Genomic DNA, 25,830 nt, shown 5'->3' on the forward strand with positions numbered 1-25,830 from the left:
CTTCCCTCCCCTCTCCCCTTCCCTCCCCTCTCCCCTTCCCTCCCCTCTCCCCTCTCCCCTTCCCTCCCCTCTCCCCTTCCCTCCCCTCTCCCCTTCCCTCCCCTCTCCCCTTCCCTCCCCTCTCCCCTCCCCTCTCCCCTCCCCTCTCCCCTCCCTCCCCTCCCCTCCCCTTCCCTTCCCTCCCCTTCCTCCCCTCCCCTTCCCTCCCCTTCCCTCCCCTCCCCTCCCTTCCCTCCCCTCCCCTTCCCTCCCCTCCCCTTCCCTCCCCTCCCCTCCCCTCCCCTCCCCTCCTCTCCCCTTCCCTCCTCTCCCCTTCCCTCCTCCACCCCTTCCCTCCTCCACCCCTTCCCTCCTCCTCCCTTCCCTCCTCTCCCTTCCCTCCTCTCCCCTTCCCTCCTCTCCCCTCCTCTCCCCTTCCCTCCTCTCCCCTTCCCTCCTCTCCCCTTCCCTCCTCTCCCCTTCCTCCTCTCCCCTTCCCTCCTCTCCCCTTCCCTCCTCTCCCCTTCCCTCCTCTCCCCTTCCCTCCTCTCCCCTTCCCTCCTCTCCCCTTCCCTCCTCTCCCCTTCCCTCCTCTCCCCTTCCCTCCTCTCCCCTTCCCTCCTCTCCCCTTCCCTCCTCTCCCCTTCCCTCCTCTCCCCTTCCCTCCTCTCCCCTTCCCTCCTCTCCCCTTCCCTCCTCTCCCCTTCCCTCCTCTCCCCTTCCCTCCTCTCCCCTTCCCTCCTCTCCCCTTCCCTCCTCTCCCCTTCCCTCCTCTCCCCTTCCCTCCTCTCCCCTTCCCTCCTCTCCCCTTCCCTCCTCTCCCCTTCCCTCCTCTCCCCTTCCCTCCTCTCCCCTTCCCTCCTCTCCCCTTCCCTCCTCTCCCCTTCCCTCCTCTCCCCTTCCCTCCTCTCCCCTTCCCTCCTCTCCCCTTCCCTCCTCTCCCCTTCCCTCCTCTCCCCTTCCCTCCTCTCCCCTTCCCTCCTCTCTCCCGTCTCCCCCTTCCCTCCTCTCTCCCGTCTCCCCCTTCCCTCCTCTCTCCCGTCTCCCCCTTCCCTCCTCTCTCCCGTCTCCCCCTTCCCTCCTCTCTCCCGTCTCCCCCTTCCCTCCTCTCTCCCGTCTCCCCCTTCCCTCCTCTCTCCCGTCTCCCCCTTCCCTCCTCTCTCCCGTCTCCCCCTTCCCTCCTCTCTCCCGTCTCCCCCTTCCCTTCCCTCTCCCGTCTCCCCCTTCCCTTCCCTCTCCCCCGTCTCCCCCTTCCCTTCCCTCTCCCCCGTCTCCCCCTTCCCTTCCCTTCCCTCTCCCCCTTCCCTTCCCTCTCCCGTCTCCCCCTTCCCTTCCCTCTCCCGTCTCCCCCTTCCCTTCCCTCTACCCGTCTCCCCCTTCCCTCTCCCCTCTCCCCCTTCCCTCTCCCCTCTCGCCCTTCCCTCTCCCGTCTCCCCCTTCCCTCTCCCCTCTCCCCCTTCCCTCTCCTGTCTCGCCCTTCCCTCTCCCCCTTTCCTCCTCTCTCCCCTCTCCCCGTCTCCCCCTTTCCTCCTCTTTCCCCTCTCCCCCTTTCCTCCTCTCTCCCCTCTCCCCCGTCTCCCCCTTCCCTCCTCTCTCCCCTCTCCCCCTTCCCTTCCCTCTCCCCCTTCCCTCCTCTCTCCCCCTTCCCTCCTCTCTCCCCCTTCCCTCCTCTCTCCCCCTTCCCTCCCCCTTCCCTCCTCTCTCCCCCTTCCCTCCTCTCTCCCCCTTCCCTCCTCTCTCCCCCTTCCCTCCTCTCTCCCCCTTCCCTCCTCTCTCCCCCTTCCCTCCTCTCTCCCCCTTCCCTCCTCTCTCCCCCTTCCCTCCTCTCTCCCCCTTCCCTCCTCTCTCCCCCTTCCCTCCTCTCTCCCCCTTCCCTCCTCTCTCCCCCTTCCCTCCTCTCTCCCCCTCTCCCCCTTCCCTCTCCCCTTCCCTTCCCTCTCCCGTCTCCCCCTTCCCTCCTCTCTCCCGTCTCCCCCTTCCCTCCTCTCTCCCGTCTCCACCTTCCCTCCTCTCTCCCCTCTCCCCCTTCCCTCCTCTCTCCCCTCTCCCCCTTCCCTTCCCTCTCCCCCTTCCCCCTTCCCTTCCCTCTCCCCCTTCCCTCCTCTCTCCCCTCTCCCCCTTCCCTCCTCTCTCCCCTCTCCCCCTTCCCTCCTCTCTCCCCTCTCCCCCTTCCCTCCCCTCTCCCCCTTCCCTCCCCTCTCCCCCTTCCCTCCCCTCTCCCCCTTCCCTCCCCTCTCCCCCTTCCCTCCCCTCTCCCCCTTCCCTCCCCTCTCCCCCTTCCCTCCCCTCTCCCCCTTCCCTCCCCTCTCCCCCTTCCCTCCCCTCTCCCCCTTCCCTCCCCTCTCCCCCTTCCCTCCCCTCTCCCCCTTCCCTCCCCTCTCCCCCTTCCCTCCCCTCTCCCCCTTCCCTCCTCTCTCCCCCTTCCCTCCTCTCTCCCCCTTCCCTCCTCTCTCCCCCTTCCCTCCTCTCTCCCCCTTCCCTCCTCTCTCCCCCTTCCCTCCTCTCTCCCCCTTCCCTCCTCTCTCCCCCTTCCCTCCTCTCTCCCCCTTCCCTCCTCTCTCCCCCTTCCCTCCTCTCTCCCCCTTCCCTCCTCTCTCCCCCTTCCCTCCTCTCTCCCCCTTCCCTCCTCTCTCCCCCTTCCCTCCTCTCTCCCCCTTCCCTCCTCTCTCCCCCTTCCCTCCTCTCTCCCCCTTCCCTCCTCTCTCCCCCTTCCCTCCTCTCTCCCCCTTCCCTCCTCTCTCCCCCTTCCCTCCTCTCTCCCCCTTCCCTCCTCTCTCCCCCTTCCCTCCTCTCTCCCCCTTCCCTCCTCTCTCCCCCTTCCCTCCTCTCTCCCCTTCCCTCCTCTCTCCCCTTCCCTCCTCTCTCCCCTTCCCTCCTCTCTCCCCTTCCCTCCTCTCACCCCCTCTCCCCCTTCCCTCTCCCCTTCCCTTCCCTCTCCCGTCTCCCCCTTCACTCCTCTCTCCCGTCTCCCCCTTCCCTTCCCTCTCCCGTCTCCCCCTTCCCTTCCCTCTCCCCTCTCCCCCTTCCCTTCCCTCTCCCCTCTCCCCCTTCCCTTCTCTCTCCCCTCTCCCCCTTCCCTTCCCTCTCCCCTTTCCCTTCCCTCTCCCCTTTCCCTTCCCTCTCCCCTTTCCCTTCCCTCTCCCCCTTCCCTCCTCTCTCCCCCTTCCCTCCTCTCTCCCCCTTCCCTCCTCTCTCCCCTCTCCCCCTTCCCTCCTCTCTCCCCCTTCCCTCCTCTCTCCCCCTCTCCCCCTTCCCTCCTCTCTCCCCCTCTCCCCCTTCCCTCTCCCCTTCCCTTCCCTCTCCCGTCTCCCCCTTCACTCCTCTCTCCCGTCTCCCCCTTCCCTTCCTCTCCCGTCTCCCCCTTCCCTCCTCTCTCCCCTCTCCCCCTTCCCTTCCCTCTCCCCTTTCCCTTCCCTCTCCCCCTTCCCTTCCCTCTCCCCCTTCCCTCCTCTCTCCCCTCTCCCCCTTCCCTCCTCTCTCCCCTCTCCCCCTTCCCTCCTCTCTCCCCCTCTCCCCCTTCCCTCTCCCCTTCCCTTCTCTCTCCCGTCTCCCCCTTCCCTTCCTCTCCCGTCTCCCCCTTCCCTTCCCTCTCCCGTCTCCCCCTTCCCTTCCCTCTCCCGTCTCCCCCTTCCCTTCTCTCTCCCGTCTCTCCCTTCCCTCCTCTCTCCCCTTCCCTTCCCTCTCCCGTCTCCCCTTCCCTTCTCCCCTTCCCTCTCTCTCTTTCTTTCTTTCACCCTCCGATTCACAAACCACTCCGTCTTACTCCCTATTCCCGTAACGTACCCTTCATGCACCGACATCTTGTTAAACTACGTTCATGTGACTGATCATGTGACTACATTCACAGATTAATACCCGCCTCCTGATTGGAATAACCAATAGCAGGGAAGGGTGCGAAATGACGTATTGAGTCTCACCCGGACAGTCGCGGAACGACAATTCCTGCCCACGGAGCCACTGGCTGTTTCACCACAGGGTGTAGCGCAGAGGGAGTCTTCCACCCCCTCCATGGGTGAGGGGTGTGAAGAAGCCCCCATGTGGGGAGAGGGGTGTGAGGAAGCCCCCATGTGGGGAGAGAGGTGTGAGGAAGCCCCCGCATGGAGAGAGGTGTGAGGAAGCCCCCGCATGGAGAGAGGTGTGAGGAAGCCCCCGCATGGAGAGAGGTGTGAGGAAGCCCCCATGTGAGGAGAGGGGTATGAGGGAGCTCCAAACAGGGAGATGGATGTGAGGGAACCCAGATGGAATCCTGAGCAAACAATCTAGTTTCCTGTCCTGCCTCACTTCTACCTATTTGGAAAAAGTTTTCTCTCTGAAGGGAGTTCAGTGAAATTCTCATACACCCACTGCACTTTCAACTGTGTTGCCTCTGGGTCCCTCCCCAGCTTCTTTCCCCCCTTTATAAATGTACTTTCACCTTTTTTACCTAATCTTGATAAAGGGTTTTGACTTAGAACATTGACTGACCATTTTTACCCACGGATACTGCCTGGCCCACTGAGTTCCCCCAACAGCTCACTGTTTGATCATGATTCCAACGCATTTTCTATTTCTCTACACTTCAACATCAAGTCAAGTCTCATCAGGATCTTGTATATAACTTCAACAAGTTCTCCCCATTTTTCTGAAACATAATCAAATGTCTTTACCCTGAAGTGATAACAAGAAACAACCTTGGCGTGAACTAGCAAAAACACAGAGACTCCTCAAAGAAGGAGCTTTGGTAAGGACTGAATCTGGATCTTTGGAGCTGAGGCCACAACTCTTTTGACTGTGCCACTTGTGGAAACGCTGAGTGGCTGAATCCCTGAACCAAGGTGAGTGCTGATCCACCTGTCAGAGGTTGCCTGGTGTTGGGTGTGTGAATGAGAGTGACAGGTCCCAATGCTGGGATGTTACCCTGGGTCAGGACGCTGATGCTGATCGGCTGATCTTTTGCTGCATCTTCTCAGACAATTCCTTGGAGCGGGGGGTGGGGGGGGGAATTAACTTCCACGTCAGTTCTGAGATGAGAGTTGAGGTCAAGGATGGGAGGAATGAGCCTGATATATATGTGATAAACAGTTAAGCAAGAAAGTCTGCAGACGCTGGGGCTGAGTCGGGGCACAAACATGCTGGAGAAACTCAGCAGGTCATGCACCATCCATGGGAAGTGAAAGACAGCTTTCAGATTCCTGAGGATGGGTTCAGACCCAACACGTCAACTGCCTTTTACTTCCTGTGGATGCTGTGTGACCTGCAGAGTTTCTCTAGGATATTTGAGATATGGGCTAGTTTGTGAAGTGGCCCACTGCTTCCACCATTTCTGCTTGGGTTGTATGTGCTGTCAAAACACAAACTCTCTGCAACTTTTCGACCATTCCTTCTTCACACTGTGCAGTTTTTGGTCAAGAGTCAGGGAGGATGTTGCTCTCCTTCATATTCTTTCCCTCGCAATCTCAGAGAAGAGTGTTTTTCACTTGAGGTCTGTGGGCATCAGCCTGGGAAAGTGCACTGAAGCATATCAGCTCCTGTCTGAGTGGCAGTATGGATCCATTTGCCTTCCATATGACAGAACTACAACAGATGCCACCTCACTGGCTCTACACAAAGCCCTGGAAACCTGGACAGCAAAGATGCATACATCAGGATGCTCTTTATTGACTACAGCTGGGCATTCAACACCATCATCCCCTCATAACTAATCAGAAAACCCCAAGACCTGGGGCTCAATATCCACAGTGGAATTTGATCCAGAATTTCCTCACCCAGACCCCAATCAGTGAGGATTGGTAAGAACATCTCCTCCACAATCTCCATCAGTGCCGGAGCACCACGGTTCTGTGTTTTTAACCTCTGCTCTACTCACTTTACACCTGTGACTGCGTGACTTTGTACGACAATAACACCATCTACAAATTTCCCAATGATGCCACGGTAGTGGGTTGTATAAGAAGGGGTGATGAGTCGGCCTACAGGAAGGAGATTGAAAACTTGGCTAAATTGTGTACAAGTACCAATCTTGCCCTCAATGTCACCAAAACCAAGCAACTGATTGTGGACTTTTAAGAGAAGAAACTCAGAGGTGTACAATCCAGTGATCAGGTTCAGAGGGGGAGAGGGTGAGTAATTTTAAATTCATGGGAGTCACTATCTTGGAGGATCTTTCCTGGACCCAAAACATGAATGTCATTGTGAAGAAAATACATCAGTGCCTTTACTTTCTCTGGAGTCTGTGGAGGTGACATCGAAAACCTTGGCAAAGTTTTACAGATGTGTAGTGGAAAGTGTGCTGACTGGCAATCACAGCCTGGTATAGGGGCATCAATACCTCTGCGCAGAAATGATGAGGCAGACTCGATGGGCTGAATGGCTTATTTCTAAACCTATGTGTTATGGTCTTTTATTTGAGGACTTGCTGCTCAGGTTCTGGCTGCTCTTCAGCCCCAAGCTCCCAACCTTTGGCCACCAGGTGTGGAGGGGGGTGGGTAGGTCAGTGGATCTCCTCAGTGGCTTGGCCATTCAGAGGTCCAAGCAGTGGGTCCACAGGAGAGCTGTAAAAGACTACTGTTTGTCCCTCTTCATGTCCTTGGAGATGGAGGTGTGCTCCCTGATGGAGCATATCCTGTCAGAGGATAACCTGTCAATTTATCTGTTTGTTGTTTGAGGCTGTAAATAAAATTATTTTAGAAGAAAAGTTTAACCCTGTTAATCACAGAGTAATGCTCCCTGCACACTATCCTGTCGCACCCTCCCAGATGAGGACCAACAGGCAGATGCAGAAGCCTAAGAAATATATCAAATACAAATATTTCTTTACAATTTTTCATTATAATTTTCACCATGAGGTTCTTTCTTTCAATTTTTAATTGGTAATTTAAATGCCATCTCTCAGAGTAGTGCATTAAAATTAAAATTGGAGCACGATCCTCTGGGAGAGAGGTGGACTGAGATGTATCATGTCTGCTCACTCCACATCATCTTCAGCTGCTATGTTGCTCTGGCAACAGTAAAAAATACTCAGTCCTTGCACTGATTATGGAGACAAGAGTTAGCACGGAGGGAGGAACCCTTCAGAGTGCGCTAAATGGTGAACATGGAGACAGAGGCCCCTCTGTGAAGGGAAAGGTTATCAGGGACTGAGGGATGAACTTTTGGGAAGGAATGGAGATGATGATGTTCCAGGGTTATGGAGAAGCCTGTGTGTTTTTGTGTGTGTGTGTGTGTGCTTGCATGTATTTGTTGGTATGTGTGTATAAAGGTTGTTGGTGTGGGGGTGTTTGTCAGTTTTCGTGTGTGTGTGTGTGTGTGTGTGTGTGTGTGTGTGGATGTGTATGTTTGTGTGGGTTTGTTTCAGTGTATATGTGGGGGTGTGTAAGTGGGGGTGTGGCTGTGTGTGTACGTTTGTGTGGAGGCGATGTGGGTGTGAGTATTGTGTGCATGCATGGGTGTGGGTGCATGTGTATCTATCTGTGTGCGTGTGTATCCGCTCATGTGTGTGTTGGTATGCCTGTATGTATGTGGTGGGTGAAAACCATAGGACTACCAAAATCAACTGTTTGAAGCATCATTAAGAAGAAAAAAACATACTGGTGTGGATGTGTCAACGACCACTGTCTGCAGAAGACTTAATGAACAAAAAAACCAGAGGCTACAGTGCAAGATGCAAACCACTTGTTAGCCACAAAAACAGGATGGTCAGATTACAGTTTGCAAAGAAGTATTTAAAAGAGCCTGGAGAATTCTGGAAAATGTGGACAAATGAGACCAAGATTAACCTGAATCAGAGTGATGGCAAGAGAAAACTGTGGAGGCTTAAAGGAACTGCCCAAGATCCAAAGCATATCACATCATATATGAAACATGGTAGTGGGGGTGTTATGGCCTGGACGTGTATGGCTGCCACAGGTACTGGCGCACTTACAGTATCTTCATCGATGATATAACTGCTGATGGCAGTAGCAAAATTAATTTTAAGGTGTATAGAAACATCTGCTCAAGTTCAAGCAGATGCCTCCAAACTCATTGAACGGCACCTCATCCTACAGCAAGACAATCATTCCAAACATACTGCTAAAGCAACAAAGGAGTTTTTCAAAGCTTAAAACTGGAAATTCTTGAATTGCCAAATAAGTCACTCCAAGTGAGTAAGCCTTTCATACGCTGAAGAGAAAACCAAGAGTTCAAGCTCCCAAAACAAGCAGGAGCTTCCCCTCTATTGAGTACATCTACTGGGTATGCTGCTGTCGGAGATCAGCAATCATCAAAGACCCTCACCGCCCAGGACACGCCCTGTACTTACTGCTGCCATCAGGTAAGAGGTCTAGGTGCCACAAGACTCACACCACCAGGTTCAGGAACAGCTGCTACCCCTCCACCATCAGACTCAACAACAAACTCAATCAGGGGCTCATTTAAGGGCTCTTACTTGTGCATTATATTGATTTTCTTTTTGCTCTCTCTATTGTAGTTTGTTTACATTTGTTATCTGTTTACAGTTTTTTATTTGTTTACATGTTTATGCTGTGCACAGTTTATTTTTTGAACTACCAATAAGTGGTAGTTCTGCTGTGCTGTCAGGATAAAGGAATCTCGGGGTTGTACGTAATGTCATGTATGTATTCTGACAATAAATCTGAAATCTAATAGTACAGGCCGAGCAGATGATAGGCCAGAGATGGTACTCAACTCCTGGTGATGTCTGAATCACAGTCTTCAAGCAGTCATTGCATGCAAGGGATATGCAACGAAGTACTAAACATGGCTAATTTAATTTTTATATATATTTATTATATATGTATATATAAATAATGTGTGTGTGTATGTGGTGCCCTGAAATGAGGGGACCGTGTATAAAAAGTCCTTTAATTTCTACATGTTCAAACCAAAATATATACAAATAACCTTGAATAAAATCTGGAATGTGCACTTTAATCACGTGAATTGTTTGATTACAAATTTATCACTATGAAGCAAGGGGGATATAAAGGAATAAAATGTGTCTTTTGTCCCAAACATTGTGGGACTGTATGCCCTCTTGAATTGGACAGGGAAAAGACTCCATCTACCCTAGCTCTGCTTCTCGTTATTTTATATAGTTCTATCAGATTGACCCTCCAACAGTGTGACACTGGTACAGGGACACATCTCAAAACCTTAACCATCTCTTTCCCACCATGGATGTTGCTCAACCTGTCAGCTCCTCCAGCATAAAACATAGAAGTCTGCAGACAATGTGACTGAAGTAAAAACACAATTCTAGAGAAACTCAGCAGGTCAGGCAGTAATTCTTTAAATAGCAAAAAGGATACATAACCTACATTTCAGGCTGAGTCCTTCATCAAGGCATGAGCAAAATGTAGGCAGGTGCCTGAACTTCGATGAAGCCCTCAGTCCGAAATGTTGGTTATGTATCTTTATCTTTGCTCTATAAAGTATACTGACCTGCTGAGTTCCTCCATCTTTTAGCTCCTTCAGTGTTTATTTCCTTCTCCGGATTCTGAGCAGAACTGTTTGGGGTTTGAAGCCAAAATCTCGTGAGTGGGAGGTGAGCATATCCCTGTTGATCATCGGCAACCCCAGATTACTTCACACTAGCAGACCCAGACGCCTCCTCCAACCATCCCTGGAGAACAGGCGTGCTGGGAATGATGTTTCCATAGCAACAGCAATATTGCACACATCCTGTTTCTGAGAGAAGGGGTGAGAGAGTTGATGAGTGGGAGAGCCTGTGGGCACAGTCAACACAGTCCCTGCCTCATCTCATCAGCTGGAGAAGCAAGCAGAGAGTGAGGCAAGGGTTGCTGGGGTAACATGAGGTCAGACCAGGCCCTGGGCCCTGGTGCTAATGAGTTTATTGTCATACATATTGTACATTTGCACATATTCTCACTGAACAGGTACTTGTAAAGAAAACTATATTGTAAACTAATTGAATTAAATTAAAGGAGACAAGAAATGCATAAGACAGATAATAACACAGTTCCCAGAGCAAAAGAGGTGATTTGCAATAGTGTAATTAGTCAATGATTAGTGTGCTGACCAGCTGCATCACAGTCTGGGTTGGAAACAACAATAGCCCTGAGTGTAAAGCCCTGCAAAAGGTAGTGGACACATCCCAGGCAAAACGCTCCACCAATGAGAACATCTATAGGGAATGCTGCTGTCAGAGAGCAGCAGCGACCCTCAATCAGAGACTTATTTAAAGACCCTTATTTGATTTTTGATTTATTGATTTTTTTTCTGTATTGCACAGTCAGTTTGTACATTTCTTCATTTGTTTACATGTGCACATTGAGTCAGTGTTTTTTTTGCCCTGCCAATAAGTGATAATTCTGTCTCGCCCACAGGATAAAGAATCTCAGGATTGTACATAATGTACTCTGATAATAAATCTGAATATGAAATTAAGGGAAGGTTAAAGAGCCTGATAGCTGTTGGAAAGAAACTGCTCTTGAATCGAGAGTACTGGTTTTCAGGCTTCTGCACCTTCTGCCTGGAGGGAAGAGGTTGTGACCATGGTGATGTGGTCCTATATGTTGTTGGCTGCCCTCCTGGGGTGGCAGTAGGAAATACCAGAGGACACCTGTGTAAGGCAAGGGGAGGAAGGTTTAGGAGAGATGTTAGGGATGAGATTTTTTTTATATACAGAGTGCAGTGGGTATCTGAAATTAATTCCCCAGTTCTGTTGACAGACCTTTGACCTGAAACCTTTGGACCTGTTTCCTTCTTCACAGATGCTGCCTTGTTTATCAAGCAGGAATCAAACTAATGAACCATCTTTGCACTTCCTCATTGGATGGGGAGACCAGATGCAGAATTTTCCAACTCTCACCAGGGCTCCATACTGAGAGAGGGTCACTGCAGGAGGGGCGGTACTGAGAGAGGGTCACTGCAGGAGGGGTGGTGCTGAGAGAGGGTTACTGCAGGAGGGGTGGTGCTGAGGAAGGGTCACTGTGGGAGGGGCGGTACTGAGAGGGTCACTGTGGGAGGGGCCTGTGCGGCGTTGGTGCGGGAACACGTGGTGTCCGAGGGGACAGTGGCCGAGATTAAGGAAAGGGGCCGCTCAGGGGATCATGTGGTGGTAGATGATGAAAATGGTGTTTTAATTTGATGAGTAATTCTGTGTTACAGAGAGATCAGGGTTTTATTGCCACATGTTATGGTGGTTCTTGGTTTTAGTGGTAGCTCTATGTGCGTTTTGTGCTTGTAATATAGTTTGATAAAGTTTTTATGTATATAAAAAAGGGGCAGTACCGAGGGTGCTCTCTCACACACACTACACATTTACACACTATGTTGAAACATTGACGTGAAGCTGAGGACTAATATGCCTGGCCACTCACGAGTGCTCACTCATGGTCTTGCAACCCGTGTGTGTGTGTGTGTGTGAGGGGGGGGGGCACTTGCTGGATCCACACTTGCCCCCTAAGTTGGTGAAGGGAGGGCAGGACTCTGTGTCCGCTTGCAGGGGCAGCAAGCAGTGCTGGGACCGGGGACAGCGGCGGCGCTGAAGGTCACTCGAGGAGGTGGGAGCGCCTGGCTTGTGACGGAGCCGATTCCGATATAAATGCAGGTGCCCGGGGGTTTCTGCTCCTCGCTGCTCACCACCGCCTCGGATCTTGGTGGCAACTTTGATTGAATTGTGATAGATAGGGAGGGAGAGGGAGTGGCTGCGGGTGGTGATCAGATGTGCGCCGGAGAGTCCAGCAGCAGCACAGCGGCAGGTTCCGTTCAACGCTCTCTCCGGAGGAGACTCCGCTTCCCCAAACACCTCCGGCAGGTCAGTGAGCGATAACAACCCGGAGAAAGGAAAGGGGTGAGGGCTCTGGGTGTGTGAGATGGTGTGAGTGAGTGTGCCGGTGTGTGACGGTGTGGGTGTGTGACGTATGTGTGTGTGTGTGATGGTGTGAGTGAGTGTGACGGTGTGTGTGTGTGACGGTGTGTGTGTGTGACGTATGTGTGTGTGTGAGATGGTGTGAGTGAGTGTGACGGTGTGAGTGAGTGTGACGGTGTGTGTGATGGTGTGAGTGAGTGTGCCGGTGTGTGATGGTGTGTGTGTGTGTGTGTGTGAGATGGTGTGAGTGAGTGTGACGGTGCGCGTGACGGTGTGAGTGCGCGTGACGGTGTGAGTGCGCGTGACGGTGTGAGTGCGCGTGACGGTGTGAGTGCGCGTGACGGTGTGAGTGCGCGTGACGGTGTGAGTGCGCGTGACGGTGTGAGTGCGCGTGACGGTGTGAGTGCGCGTGACGGTGTGAGTGCGCGTGACGGTGTGAGTGACGGTGTGAGTGAGTGTGACGGTGTGTGTGGCAGTGTGAATGAGTGTGATGGTGTGTGTGGCGGTGTGAGTGTGTGTGAGGGCGTATATGTGTGAAAGACTATGAAGGTGTGTGTAATGGTTATGTGTGTGTGGCTCTTCTGGGTTGTGTGTGTGTGTAAATGTTTGTGTGTGTTGGAGAATGGTGCGTGAGAGAGTGTGTCCAGTCACAGACCACCCATTCAGCTGTTCACTTTGGGGCGGGATGGTTTGGCTTTGTTTGGTGTTCGGGAGGGTTGGGGTTGGAAATAGGAGATGAGGATTGGGGAGTTGGTGTTGGAGGGGTGGCTGCAAGAGTCCGGATTGGGGTGGGGAAGAGCTCGAGGGGTGAGGTTGGGGACACGAGGAGATGAATTTTTAGAGGTGGTAAATATAAATGGATATGTAAATATTTGCAGTTAGTGCCAAAAAAGAAACGTTTCTTTTTGTGGAGAAGATGCATCTTTTAGTGGTCCCATGGGGTTGTACGGGGAGGTTCAGAGCCCGATAGCTGTTGGATAAAAACTGTTCTTGTAACTTGTGCTTGTTGGTCGAGGTGGGGGGAGACTGGGCAGGATGCCAAGGACTGCATTAGTTCACCGCTCAGGGAGAAGGTGCAAACCCATGATTTAGAAATGGATAGCTGAGTCACTATGGCCAGCTACTGCTGTGGGAGACGAGTTTCCAGTCTGTATTTTAGACATATAGCACGGTTTTTGACCCACGCAGACACATACAAACTCCTTACAGACAATGCGGGATTCGAATCCCAAATCGCTGGCGCTGTAAATGCTTTGGCCAACCGTATCTCACCTCTTCAGGGACATGATGGATGCTTGAACTGAGTTCGACCTTCATCACTGTATCTGTGCTGTTAGGTTCCCCCCTCTGCATCCCTGTGGTTGCACAATGCAGGGGTGTGTTCTTACTGTACTCTGTGCTATATTGGACATAGGGGTGTGTATTTATTCGGTACACTGGCTACCTGCCTGTATTTGTTATTTAATCTGATATCTCCTAAGCTACATTCAGAAGGTTTGAAAGCAGATTGCAACCGACCCTATCAGTGGTGCACACTGGTTAGTTGATTATCCAGGTGTTTCATTGGCTGAATTATGCCGAATGTAACCATAGAGACATGCCAAGTATATGCTTATTTATAAAATCAACACATATCTCCTGCAGGATGCTTGTATGGGACTACTTACTGTACAAGACAAACTCCATATACTCCAACAATACATCGTTTCACTGCCTCACACAATCAATGCTGAGGTCTGCACAGGTGGCAGGGCTCAATGGCCAGTGGAAGGAGAGACTGGGAAGTTGCCTGGGTCCACAGGACCTTGGTTCAATGTGTTCCTCATCACTTTGTCAGTTGGCAGTGTTCAGTCCGGGAAAGCTCCTAGCACCTGAAGAGCAGTTGGTTCTGGGCAGTCAGCTTTTTGCTTGAGTTGTTCTTGGTTGTTTCGACTGGATGGGCCCAGAAGAGGAAGCTGGACTTTGAAACTCAGCAGGACAAATAGTGTACTTTATATAGCAAAGATATAGATACATAACTAAAGTTTTGGGATTGAGCCCTTCATCAAGGTATGAGTAAAATGTAGGGAGGCTATTAGACCTGGTGAGTTTCTCCAAAATTGTGATTTTACTTCAATCATGGTGTCTGCACGTTCCTGTTTTACAGCTGGACTTTGAAGTTAGCAGCATGTCAGAATCCACCAAGAGAGACATTGTTCCCCTCATCAACATGCAGAGGGACATGTTCCATCTCTGCCTGGTTGGCCAATCTCATGGCAGGTCCCTGCCGCATCCCTCCCACCCTGTTCTCTTTACATTGTTCCTGTACCAGCTTCTCTCAGTCCCGATAAAGGGTTCTCATCTGAAACACCGACCATTCTTTCTCTCCCATGGAGTTCCTCTAGAGGGTTGAGTTTGGCTCAGATGCCAGGGTCTGCAGTCTCCTGTGTGTCTGCACCATTTGTTGAGGTTCACCAAAACAGCTGTAGCACTGGATTCTGTGCTCAAGGGTCAGGCAGTGAGGCAAACCAACTGCTTCAGGAAGGCTATTAGTGAGACATTCCTCTAGTCTGCCCAAAGCAATTGTCCAGACCCAGCATCTGAGTTTGTGGAAATTTGGCCTATTGGTCAAATACTCCCTCAAACTCCTATAGGTGTGCTGTGGAAAGTACACTGAAAGCATCACAGCTTAGTTTGGGAATTCGAGTGTCCACGAACATAGAAGGCTGCAGAAAGTGCCCAATGTAACCAAGCCCATAATGGGCTCCAGCTTCTCTTATACTGAAGGCATCTAGGTGCTGCTTCAAGAAGGCAGTGAACTTCATAAAGGACCCTCTTCACCCTGGTCACAACTTCTTTTTCACTGCTACCTGAAGTCAAGCACCTCATTAGTTAAAAGAAAATTTATATACAACAGTTATTGGGCTCTTGAGAAACAATAGAGTGCAAAATCTGGCACAAAAGGAGAATTCAACTGTACTTGTGAGAGTCCCTGTAAAAGCTGGCAACCCTGCGATATCTGTTTCAGAGGCCAAAGTCAGAACATCATTCAAGAGGGTGAACCCTCACAAGGCATCAGGTCCTGATGGCATATTTGGCCAGGTACTGAAAATCTGTGCGAATCAACGAGTTGGAGTGTTCACAGACATTTCCAATCTCTTACTGCTGCAGATGGAGATTCCCACCTGCTTCAAAAGGGTATCAATTATTCTGGTGCCAAAAAAAAAAGAGCAGAGTCAGCTGCCTGAATGACTATCACCTTGTAGCACATATCTATTGTAATTAAATACTTTGAGAGGAATTAACTCACACCTAAGCAAAGACCTGGACCCACTGCAATTTTCCTCTGCCACAATCATTCCACAGTAGATGTAAATCACTGGCTCTCCACTCAGGCCTGGATCACCTAGACAACAACAATACCTGCTTTTAATTAATTATAACTCAGCTTTCAACAGCATCATCAGTACTGGTTAGCAAGCTTTAAAATCTGGATCATTGACTTTCTCATTGGAAGTCCAATCAGTACAGATCAGTAACATCTCCTCTTCACTGACAATCAATCCAGGCACACCTCAAGGATGCATGGTTAGCCCACTGCTCTACTCTCTCTACACCCATGACTGTGTGGCTAAGCAGAGTTCAAATGTCATTATAACTTTGCTGATGACACCACGGTTGTCAGCAGATCACAGATGGTAACGAGGAAGAGTACAGGAGTGAGATAGTTAAGTGGTGTCACAACACCTTCCACTCAACATAAGTAAAATGATTGTGGACTTTAGGAAGGAGAAGCCAAAAGAACACAAACCAGTCCTCATCGAGGGGTCAGCAGTGGAGAGGTTAAGAAACTTCAGATTCCTGGGTATCGACTTCTCTGAAGACCTATCCTGGGACCATCATGTCGATGCAATCATGAATGATGCTCGCAAGGGGCTATATTTTATTAGGAGATTTGGTGTGTCATCAAAGACTTGCAAATGTCTACAGGTGTACTTTATGACTGTCTAGTATGGAGGTACCAATATAAGACAGAAACAGACTACAGAGGGCTGTAAACTCGGCCAACACCATCATGGGCATTAGTCTTCATTCCATTAAGGACATCTTTAAGAGATGGTGCCTTAAGAAAGCAGCTTCTATCATCAAATACCCTCACTACCCACTCACTGCTACCATCAGGTAGCAGGTACAGGAGCCTGAAGACACACACTCAACATGACAAAAACTGCTTCTCCTCCGCCAATGAACCCAAGGGGACTACCTCACTTTTTCTCTTTTTTTTTACATGACTTATTTATTGTTTTTTTTATCTTGTATTTACAGAATAGTAACTTATAGTAATTTTTCACTCTATGCAATATAGAAGTGTCAGGGCAGTTACAGTGCCAGTAACTGGGGTTCAAATCTGGCGCTGTCTGTAAGGAGTTTGTACATTTTCCCTGTGTCGATGTGGGTTTTCTCTGGGTGTTCCAGTTTCCTCCCACCCTTCAAAACATACTGGGTCGTAGGTCATTTGGGTGGCATGGGCACGAAGGCCGAAAGGGTCTGTTACCATGCTGTATGTCTAAATTTTAAACATTTAAAATCTGCTGCTGTAAAAGAACACATTTTATGACACATGTTCATGACAATAAACTTGATTCTGAAATACAACAGTGGACGATCTCAGTGAATTGACCTCAGCCTGCTGCACTTTGACTCATTGAGTTTCTCCAGCAGCTTTCTTTTTGCTATCAGGCTCTTGAACCTTCTAGTACTACCTGAACCAAAACACTTCTGCGTTCCTGGAATAGGCTGCTGGGTACTGGTGAAAGCAAATACAATAGTGGTGTTTGAGGCAACTTTCACAACACTTTCAAATTAAAACATAATTTAACTCATGCAGTTCCTATCATGGGCATTAGTCTTCATTCCATTAAGGACATCTTTAAGAGGTGGTGCCTTAAGAAAGCAGCTTCTATCATCAAATACCTTCACTGCCACCTTCAGGTAGCAGGTACAGGAGCTTCACTCTGTGTCTGACACTGGGAGTGTGTGATGGGATGTAGAGGGAGCTTCACTCTATCTAACCAGTGCTGTCTCTGACCTAGGAGCGTATGATGGGATGGTGTAGAGGGAACTTCACTCAGTCTGACAGTGGGAGCGTGTGATTTCTACAGAGAGACTCCCACCCTGGGCCTGGAATGATCCGGAGACCCTCACCCAGGGCCAGGACTGACCCAGTGACCCACACCCTAGGTGGGCTGATCCAGAGGCCCCCACCCTGGGGAGAGCTGGGATTGATCTAGAGACCCTCATCATGAGCTGGAACTGAGCCAGAGACTCCCACCGTGGGCCAGGCTGATTAATAGACCTACCCTAGACAGGGCTAGGACTGACCCAGAGATCTCCGACCCTGGGCCGGGGCTGACCCAGAGATATCCCCCCCCCCCCCCCCCCACCCTGGGCCGGGACTGAGCCAGAGATCCCAATCCTGAGTGAAAGCTCCCACCCCAGCTGGCTGAGATTCATGACAATCCACCCTCAGCACACGGGCCTGACCCCGCTGTGTGTGCCGCATCTGATCATTTCATGTGTGAATTGGATGTTTTCTTAAACTTGCTCCAATGATTAATAATTAAATCCTCTGGCTCCATTTTCCATTCAGATAAACTGATTGAATTTAAATATGTTTAGAATCCAGGATCTAAGTGGCTTTTTAGCAAGCAGATCGATGAGGGGTTACAGTGCCATTAATCACTGCCTCCTCTCTGAGCCCTTGATTCCCAATCCTCTGCTCATTACAAGTCATAGTCCCTCTCAGAAGCTCTCCCATGATTTATCAGCAGCTGGAGCTGGTGCTGATCACAGCATCCTTGACCCTGACCTTAACCTCACAACACAGGCATTGAACACCTCAGCCATTACCTAATATTAATTCCACCCCCCCCCCCCCCCCATCTTCCCAGAGACCTGCATTCACTTCAGCCACACTTCTCCGCTTTATTTAATTATAAAACCTTTTTTTTAATCTGTTTTTATACCCTGGCAATGTATTCCAGGCACCCACCACTCTCTGGTTTTTTAAAAAAATTACTCATCTCTAACATCACCCCTAAACATTTCTCCACTAGCCTTAAACAGATCTCCTCTGGTGTTTGCTATCGTCACCCTGGAATAAAGGAGTTGGCTGTCCACCCTATCTAGGCCTCTCTTTGTTGCTTTTTAAAGTTTTCCCAATCTTCCAGTTTTTCATTACTCTTGGCCACTTTGTATTCATGAGCTTTTAGTTTGCTGTACTCCTTTATTTCCTTAGTTATCCAAGGCTGGTTCTCCCCACCCTTGCTGACTTGTCTTTAACTGGAATATACTTTTGTTGAGCTCTGTGGAAAATCTCTTTGGAAAATCTTCCTCTGTTCCCAGTTCACATCAGCCATCTCCTCGCTCAACCTGATGTAGTCTCCCTTGTTTAGGCATAATACACTGGTTTGGGATCAAACTATTGCATCCTCCATTTGTATGAAAAATTTAAACATACACTGTTCACTCTTTCTGAGATCACAAATTTTACCTGTCATGTTGCACAGCACCAGATCTAAGATGGTGGGAGTAAGAGGATCTGGGATCTAAATGAGAGGTTCAGCTGGAATCATGAGTTAGTACAATGCCTTTACAGTGCCAGGAATTGGGACAGAGTTCAAATCCCACGCTGTCTGTAAGGAGATTGAATGTTCTCCCCGTGTCTGTGTGGGGGCTCTGGTTTCCTCCCACTGCTCGAAACATTCCAGGGTAATTGGATGTAAATTGGCAGCACGGACTCGTAAGCTGAAATGGCATGTTACTGTGCTGCGTGTCTAAATTTAAAAAAAAATCAAATTCCAGCTGTGGGTTCCAGATAATGATCATCTCTGGTCCTCTGCCACTGCCAATCACACTTATTGAGAATTTGCCCTCTTGAGTTGTCTGGATGGTAATGAACGGGTAATACTCTGGAATTGGCCAGTCTCTCCATAAGATCTTCTCTCCCATTGCAGGGAAGTAACGGAATAGCATTGCATGTCCTACATCTCCAGTGTTTCACAGGAGACACCCTCTGGAGCTGTGAGCCGAACAGATGCTGAAACTGGAGAGATTCTCACAGTTCATGAGCTGAAGGAAATTAGAATAATGAGATTCAGTTTCAAAAAGTGCATGTGCATCATATGCAGATTCTGTGACGTACAGCCTGCCTTGATGTGTGAGAATTTAATTTTCCTTTATCTGCATTTTGTACAGGAGACATCAAGCCAAAGAAGACGGAGAGGGTGAGAGGCGGAGAGGGCAAGAGGGTGAAAGGCAGACAGGGCAAGACAGAGCACAAGAGACGGAGAGGGTGAGAGAATAAAAGGCAAAGAGAACAAGAGACAAAGCAGCAAGAAACAGAAAATAAAAGAAAATGAGACGGAGAGGGGAGATGGAACGTGAGAGACAGAGAGAATAAGAATAGAGTCAGAGATCATCTGAGAGAGGGAGGCTAAGGAATTGGAGCAGTAGTGCAATTAGAGTCAGAGAGACTACAGAAAATGGGAGAGACAGAGTGAGATAAAGTGGGAGAGAAAGTGTGAAAGGGAGAAAAAGGAGAAGGGGTGAGAGGGTTAAGGGAGGAGAAAGGGACAGGAAAGGAGAGGGAGAGGGTGCAGGAGGAGAGAGGGAGAGAAGCGGAGAGCTGCCTGGTTTCTGGTCCTGAGCCTGTGAGGACCCGATCTCCTGCAGTGGTGACCATGAGGCTGTCGTATCTTTTCTCCTTTATTGTCCTGTTTGGAATGCTGGGCATGCTCTTCGTGATCCATGTTCAGCATCTTATGGAGGTGACCCATCAGGAGTCCACAGGTAAGAATTCCTCTCCTTCTACTCCATCTTTTGGAGGTGACCCTGAGCTACCGCTTCACCTTTCACTTCCTCAGTAAACAGTCTGCAGACCCAGAACAGAGGCATAAGTAAGGAGCTCCCTCCAATTGGGGAGACTCTATGTTAAAGTTGGGGACATGTGCAAGGAATCATGGAATTGGCCAAACGATTGTGATAGCTGGAATGTTTCCCTAGTCTGCAAGTCAGATGCGGAGAGAATTTCATTTCAGTGATTATAGCTAAACATGTGCGAGGGGAGCTGCCTATTTAGAACCTGTGGAGTTAGATGCTGGGAAACAAAAGGTCTCATGCCCGTTGCTGCACAACTCAAACTGACCTACATTTGATATTCCTTTAAAATACATCCCAAATTTTCAATGCAGGTCTCATACAGATATATTTAAACATTTAATTTAGTTCAGCCATAAATCACCTCTGCAGCTCTAGAACCAGAGGGACATCACAAGCTGAGAATCCTCCCAATGTCTGTAAGATCTGTACCATCACACATGACCAGGGCGAGTATGGCAGGCTCAGAGTGAAGGACCCCCCACACTGTCCCAACAAACACTCCCAAGGTCAGACACGGAGTGAAGCTCCCTCTTCACTGTTCCACCACACACTCCCAGGGCAGGAACTATGCAGGTCAAACACTCAGTGAAGCTCATATTGCACTAACACAGGAACACCAGGGCACATCCTTTGAGCCTGCTCTGCCTTCACTGTGATGGTGGAAGATCATCTATCCCAGCATGCATTCCTACCCTCAGCCTGTGACATTGTGTCAAGAAAGGATGTGGTTGCTCTCGAGAGAATGCAGAGAAGGCTCATGAGGGAGGCATCTGGACTGGAGGACATGGGAGAGATTGGACAGGCTCACCTTGTTCTCCAAGGAGGCTGAGAATAGTGTATCAGATTCTGAGAGACACAGATAGGGTGGATGGACAGAACCTTGTTCCCATGGTATCACAATTAGGAAGGCACAGGTTTACAGTGAGAGGGAGATTTCAAGGGGATCTGAGGGATACGTTTGTTTTAGACAGAGAATGGTTGCTATCTGGAATGCATTGCCAGAGGAGGTGGTCTATAATTAAGAGCCATTTAGATAGACAGTTAAAGAGGAAAAGCAGTGGATGCACACCTAATGTGGGCAAAAAAAAGGATGAGAGGAGATGGGCAAACAGGTTAGCAGCAGAGTCAGCTGAAAGGGCTCATTGGCCCTGTTCCATATCACCCTCTCCCTCACTCTGTGTGTGTGTGTACTTCAGGGGTGGGCCTTGGCTGATTCATTGAGGGAGGGGCTGAACTGTTTTGAGGCCTGCGAGGTTGGCCAGCTCTGTCCCTTGCTGATTCACTGAGGAGGTCGTGTTAGGGTTAGTTTGCATTACCAAAGGGGTTTTAATCTGATTCAGGGTGCAGTCCAGGTACAGCACCAATATCAAGCAGCAAGGGCAGAGGAACCTGCTCGCTGCCACCATTCATCTAGGAGGGAAATTCACACCCTCAATGATCCTCAGTTTAAAAGGTCCTGCTGCTGGTGAGAATCCTTCACTCACACTTCCTGGAGGTGAACAAGACTCCCATGGATGCTGGGCTCCAGTGCAGTATATATGCTGGGGTAACTCCAAGTCACTCCTGACCAGGGGCTCAGGCCCAAAACATCCACTACCCTTCACTTCCCATGGAGGCTGCATGTTCTGCTGAGTTTCCCCAGCAATTTGTGTCCTAACCCTAACGTCCCTCTCCATCTCTCTTTCTCCTTCTCCCTCTCTTGCTCACTCCATCTCTCCATTCCTCTCTGTTCCTCCCTTTTCTCTCATCCCTCTCTCTCCTCTTTATCGCTCTCCATCTCCCTCTCCATTTTCTTTCTCTCTCTCTCTGCCAATTACTGCAGGCTGTTGGGAAGGTTACCATAGCAACATATTGCAAGACCGCTATCTTCATCTCCTCACCTGTCCCTCAGGATCCAATGGACTTGCTTCCACTCTGGATCTGTGAATTCTAAGTGCTTGCGTGTGATCATGGGATAGGGCATGGGTATCTGACAGGACAGGGGTACTCGATGAGATGGGAAGGTTCCCCCTGAAGTGTTCAATGGGCTTCTGTGAGATCCCATCAGAGAGGCGCGGGTCTGCGCTCCATCCCAAATGCTCCTCCACCTTGAGCCACTGTGGGTTAAGGATTCCCAGAGTCAGTGAGGTTACACCAGGATACTGGGAGCCTGTCTCACGGAAACACTCTGTCAATCAAGAATGTGATGTCAGGTAGTTGGAACAACAGGGCAGTTGGTAGAAGAGCTACATACCCCACAGCCGCCTCACCCTACAGGCCCTACACCCACTTCACATCTACCCTACACACTCCACAGTCATTCCACCCCATCCTACACACCCCAAGCCCCCATACCCACCCTGCACACCCCACAAACATCCACCTTACACACAACACAAACAAGATGCACTCCATCAATGATATATCTTAATTACCAGAGATGTTCTGTAGAAATTGTAAGCTGTGGTCAGTGTAATTTCGGTATTGTATGCAGATTTTACCCTTAAACTATAATTCTTGTCCTCTTTCAAGTGCTTAATCCTGTTCACAATTTCCTACATTACCCTTTAACTTGAAATATTATGTATTTATTTTAAATTCAAAATGATTTCTGGTACATAGCATCATGGCAACTGTTCAGTAAGTGGTTCCATCTGTTCTGCTTGCTCTGAGATGCTGGAGAAGATCCAAAGTGATAGCTGTCACCATTTGACTGAAGCAGTTCTGTCCTTTTGATTCCACCCTCCATTCTGACTGCTGTACTACCAGAGATGGTGATAAATGAGAACGTTTGATTCCCAATAATCAGCACACAGTTATGTATAATAGAGGCAAATGTTTACCAGCAGTTAACAAGGTTTCATGAATTTTCCCATTTACAATTACAAATAGCCCATTCAGGACTAACCCTTACATGCAAAGTTGGTGAGGTTGATAACTAGCACTGACCCAAAAGAAAAACATGCCACTGCATCGTTTCTTCCCTGCTGTTATCAGACTCTCAAATGGACCTCTCCAAAGGTGACGCTAATGTGGGCCAGAGTGATTGTAAGGCTGGGCCAATGGGGTTGTGAGTCTGGGCAATAGTCAGCATGGAGCTGTATTTTTCTCTAATATCTGATGCCCACTGACACCTCACTCTGCACTTTAATTTCATTATTGTATGACCTGCCATACTTAAGTACTGGTTAACTTTCCTGGATAGCAGGCAAAACAAAGTTTTCCACGTCCTCACTGATGGGTACAGTCTTTCTCTCTTTATGTCATGTCTACACCTTCCATGATTATAAACACCTCAGAGGTTATGAGGAGATCCAGTGGAAGTGTTTATTGTCACGTACTAATAAACTATTCAATCCATTTTAAGTTTAATTGCCATGTTACACCTCATGCAGTGAGAAGGGTTCTTCTGCAAGCAGATTAACTGGGTAACTCTAACATTCCTACAGCTGTGCAGGACAGCAACATGATTTATCACAAAGTCTTTACAGCTTACCTACAGTGTGGAGCACAGAACTGGGCCCTGTACCGTTACTGTCCCCAGATTCCTAATCCCTCTCTCATCTCTCTTCATATTCATGCCCTGATTTATCTCACCTATTACTCATTCTTCACCTACCTCATCACGGTGATGCTTTGAATTTAACATTGTGATATTTTTGAGCTAAATGAGTGAATCTCGTCTGGCACACACATGGCCTCAGTATGGATCCGACGCTCTCTGGGTACTGGCTCCTGTGGGGTGGTCTGCATCTCTATATTTCATGGGCATGCAAGGACAGGTAAGAGGTGGGGGGGGGGGGGATGTCATGTGAATTATGGAACCATATCTCTGAGACAGGAACAGCTGGTATCCTGAATTTACCTCAGTGTATTGGCGGAGAATGAGAGGCGAGGCTACATCCCTCATCTCTGGTTCCATCTGTCCATCATCTCCACCTTGCCTGGTTCCACCTATCACTTACTATCCTTTGTCCCTCCCCTGACCTTTATACACACCATCTCCTTCTCCCCTCCCACCACTCAGTCCTGATGCAGGGTTTCATCCTAATAAGTTGACCATCCCTCTGCCTCCACAGGCACCACCTGACTCGCTGAGTCCCTTTACCCAATTGTTTTTTGCTCCAGATTCCAGCATCTCAGTCTTGTGTCTCCACTGAGAAATGAATACACTGATTGATCAGCGTCAACGCTCTTTGAATCCTGTGGTTGAGGGAACCAATGGCTAGATGTGTTTGGAAGGCTTTCACAGACGGTTAGCAGTCATGGAGCTGGGGCAATGCACTGAGAGATGGTTAATAGGTTAGAAGTGGAGCATTAACCTTATCTGGTTGACAGGCTGTGGCCAGTGGGATAACATGGGTCAGTGCCTGGGCCCCAGCTGGTCACAAGCCGTTTCTGCAAACAGAGAGGACCATTAGATATATTCAGAGGGAGTTAAATGGTGACCTACTGGCTGAGGCATCGAAGGGCTTAGAGAGAAAGCAGGAATAGGGAACTGAGGTTGCATGAAGAGCCATGATTGTATTGAATGGTGAGGCAGGCTTGAAGGGCTGAATGACCTGTTCCTATTTTAAATTCAGAGATTCAGCACAGTAACAGGCCCTTCTGACCCATGCTGCCCATTATGACCAATTAAAGTTGGAGAAAACCGAAGCACCCAGAGAAAACTCACGCGGACATGGGGAGATCGGACAAGCTCCTTACAGACAGTAATGGACTCGATCCCGGGTGGCGGTATTGGAATCGTGTGGTGCCCGATTTTCTATGACCAAACATCATGTTTCCAAGTGTACAAATGGCTTGAAATGAGGGAGAGTATGAACAACATGTGAACACGCTGAGTGAGTGTGTGACAACATGGCACATGAGACCCAGATGGAAACCTGGGCTATCCACTGCTGCATAGACATAGAAATGTCCTGTTGTCAGAGAAAGGACTCTGTCCTCCATTCTGTAGGGTTAGGACAATGAGAAATGACCTCTCCAACATGCACTTACTTGTTACAGGATATTTGTGGAAAGACAGTAATCCTGGGTGAAGTTGGCGTAGCAGTTAGCACAATGCCTTTACAGCACCAGCGATTGGGTCCAGACCAGGGTTCATATCCCACCCTGTCTGTAAGGAGTTTATACATTCTCTCCATGTCTGTGTGGGTTTTCTCCGGGGGTTCCAGTTTCCTCCCACTGTTCAAAATGTATGGTGTAGGATAATGGGGTGTAAATTGGGCAGCATGGATTCAAGGGCTGAAATGGCCTGTTACCGTGCGATATGTCTAAATTAAAAAAAATAAAAACAAACGAAGTCACTGATAGTCATTTTTCTGCTAGACCACACTCTCTATCAATCAGACCCTCCCTGCCTCTCCATCCCTTCTCCACTCAACCCCTTATCCTCCTCTCTCTTCCCTTCTTCTAATACACACTCCCCATTCATCTCATACTCATTACATCCTCTCCCTCTGCTCCATCCATCCCACCCCCTCAGACTTTCCATCCATTCCCACTCTACCTCACTCTCCACCTCCACTCTATTTGGCTCATCACACACCTGTTGGATTGTTAGGCAACTGACTGAATTGTACAAGGGGAGGGCTACTCACTGTATCTACATACCATAGTAGTTAAGGCCACTCTCAAGTCACTGCCCAAAAAACAAGTGGCACATCTGGGAGAAAGTGCTTCACTCAGTTACTGATTGCATTTGAAATGGAGTTGAATATATCCCTGGTTATGGGTGACTAACTGAGGATGGGAACTGAATGGAGGCAGAAGATCTGCCTTATTTGTTGAATGGGTGAGCAAGCAAGAGAGAGAATGGGTTTAACTACTATGCTATGTAGTTACAGTGAGTAGCTCTCCCCTTGAATGATGCAGCCTGTTGCCCAACAATCTAACAGGTGTGTGATGGGCTGAATGGAGTAGGGATGGATGGAGAGTGTGAGGGGGAGGGATGAATGGAGCAGAGGGAGAGGGTGTAGTGAGTATGAGATGAATGGGGAGTGTGCATTAGAAGAGGGGAAGAGAGATGAGGGTTTGAGTGGAGAAGGGATGGAGAGGAAGAGAGGGTCTGATTGATAGAGTGTGGTCTAGCAGAACAATATACAATGTTGCTGACCAGTTCCCCTGACCTACTACTG

The 25,830-nt window shown here is 49.4% G+C and overlaps 2 protein-coding genes across 10 annotated transcripts in view; one reads left to right on the forward strand and one right to left on the reverse strand.

The window, feature by feature from the left end:
- Positions 1-25,830, reverse strand: part of pepd (peptidase D) — a 101,490-nt gene that overhangs the window by 70,004 nt on the left and 5,656 nt on the right. The window contains exon 1 of one of the 3 annotated variants that reach the window (XM_069901984.1): positions 9,400-9,431. The exons of 1 other annotated variant lie outside the window; for it this stretch is intronic. In XM_069901984.1, the coding sequence (XP_069758085.1) occupies positions 9,400-9,416 (17 nt within the window). In that variant the 5' untranslated portion in view covers positions 9,417-9,431. Of the gene's footprint in view, positions 1-3,762; positions 3,814-9,399; positions 9,432-25,830 lie in introns of those variants that run through there. One more of the 3 variants, XM_069901983.1, reaches the window with a different exon arrangement.
- LOC138744996 (carbohydrate sulfotransferase 8-like) overlaps positions 3,962-25,830 on the forward strand; it is a 28,718-nt gene continuing 6,849 nt past the window's right edge. Inside the window, exons 1-2 of one of the 7 annotated variants that reach the window (XM_069901988.1) lie at positions 3,962-4,793; positions 19,028-19,621. In XM_069901988.1, the coding sequence (XP_069758089.1) occupies positions 19,513-19,621 (109 nt within the window). In that variant the 5' untranslated portion in view covers positions 3,962-4,793; positions 19,028-19,512. Of the gene's footprint in view, positions 4,794-11,000; positions 11,149-11,191; positions 11,738-19,027; positions 19,622-23,483; positions 24,812-25,830 lie in introns of those variants that run through there. The other 6 variants (XM_069901989.1, XM_069901986.1, XM_069901993.1 and 3 more) reach the window with 6 other exon arrangements.

This window comes from Narcine bancroftii, chromosome 10, assembly GCF_036971445.1.
Source record: "Narcine bancroftii isolate sNarBan1 chromosome 10, sNarBan1.hap1, whole genome shotgun sequence".
In the NCBI taxonomy this organism is placed as follows: domain Eukaryota; kingdom Metazoa; phylum Chordata; class Chondrichthyes; order Torpediniformes; family Narcinidae; genus Narcine; species Narcine bancroftii.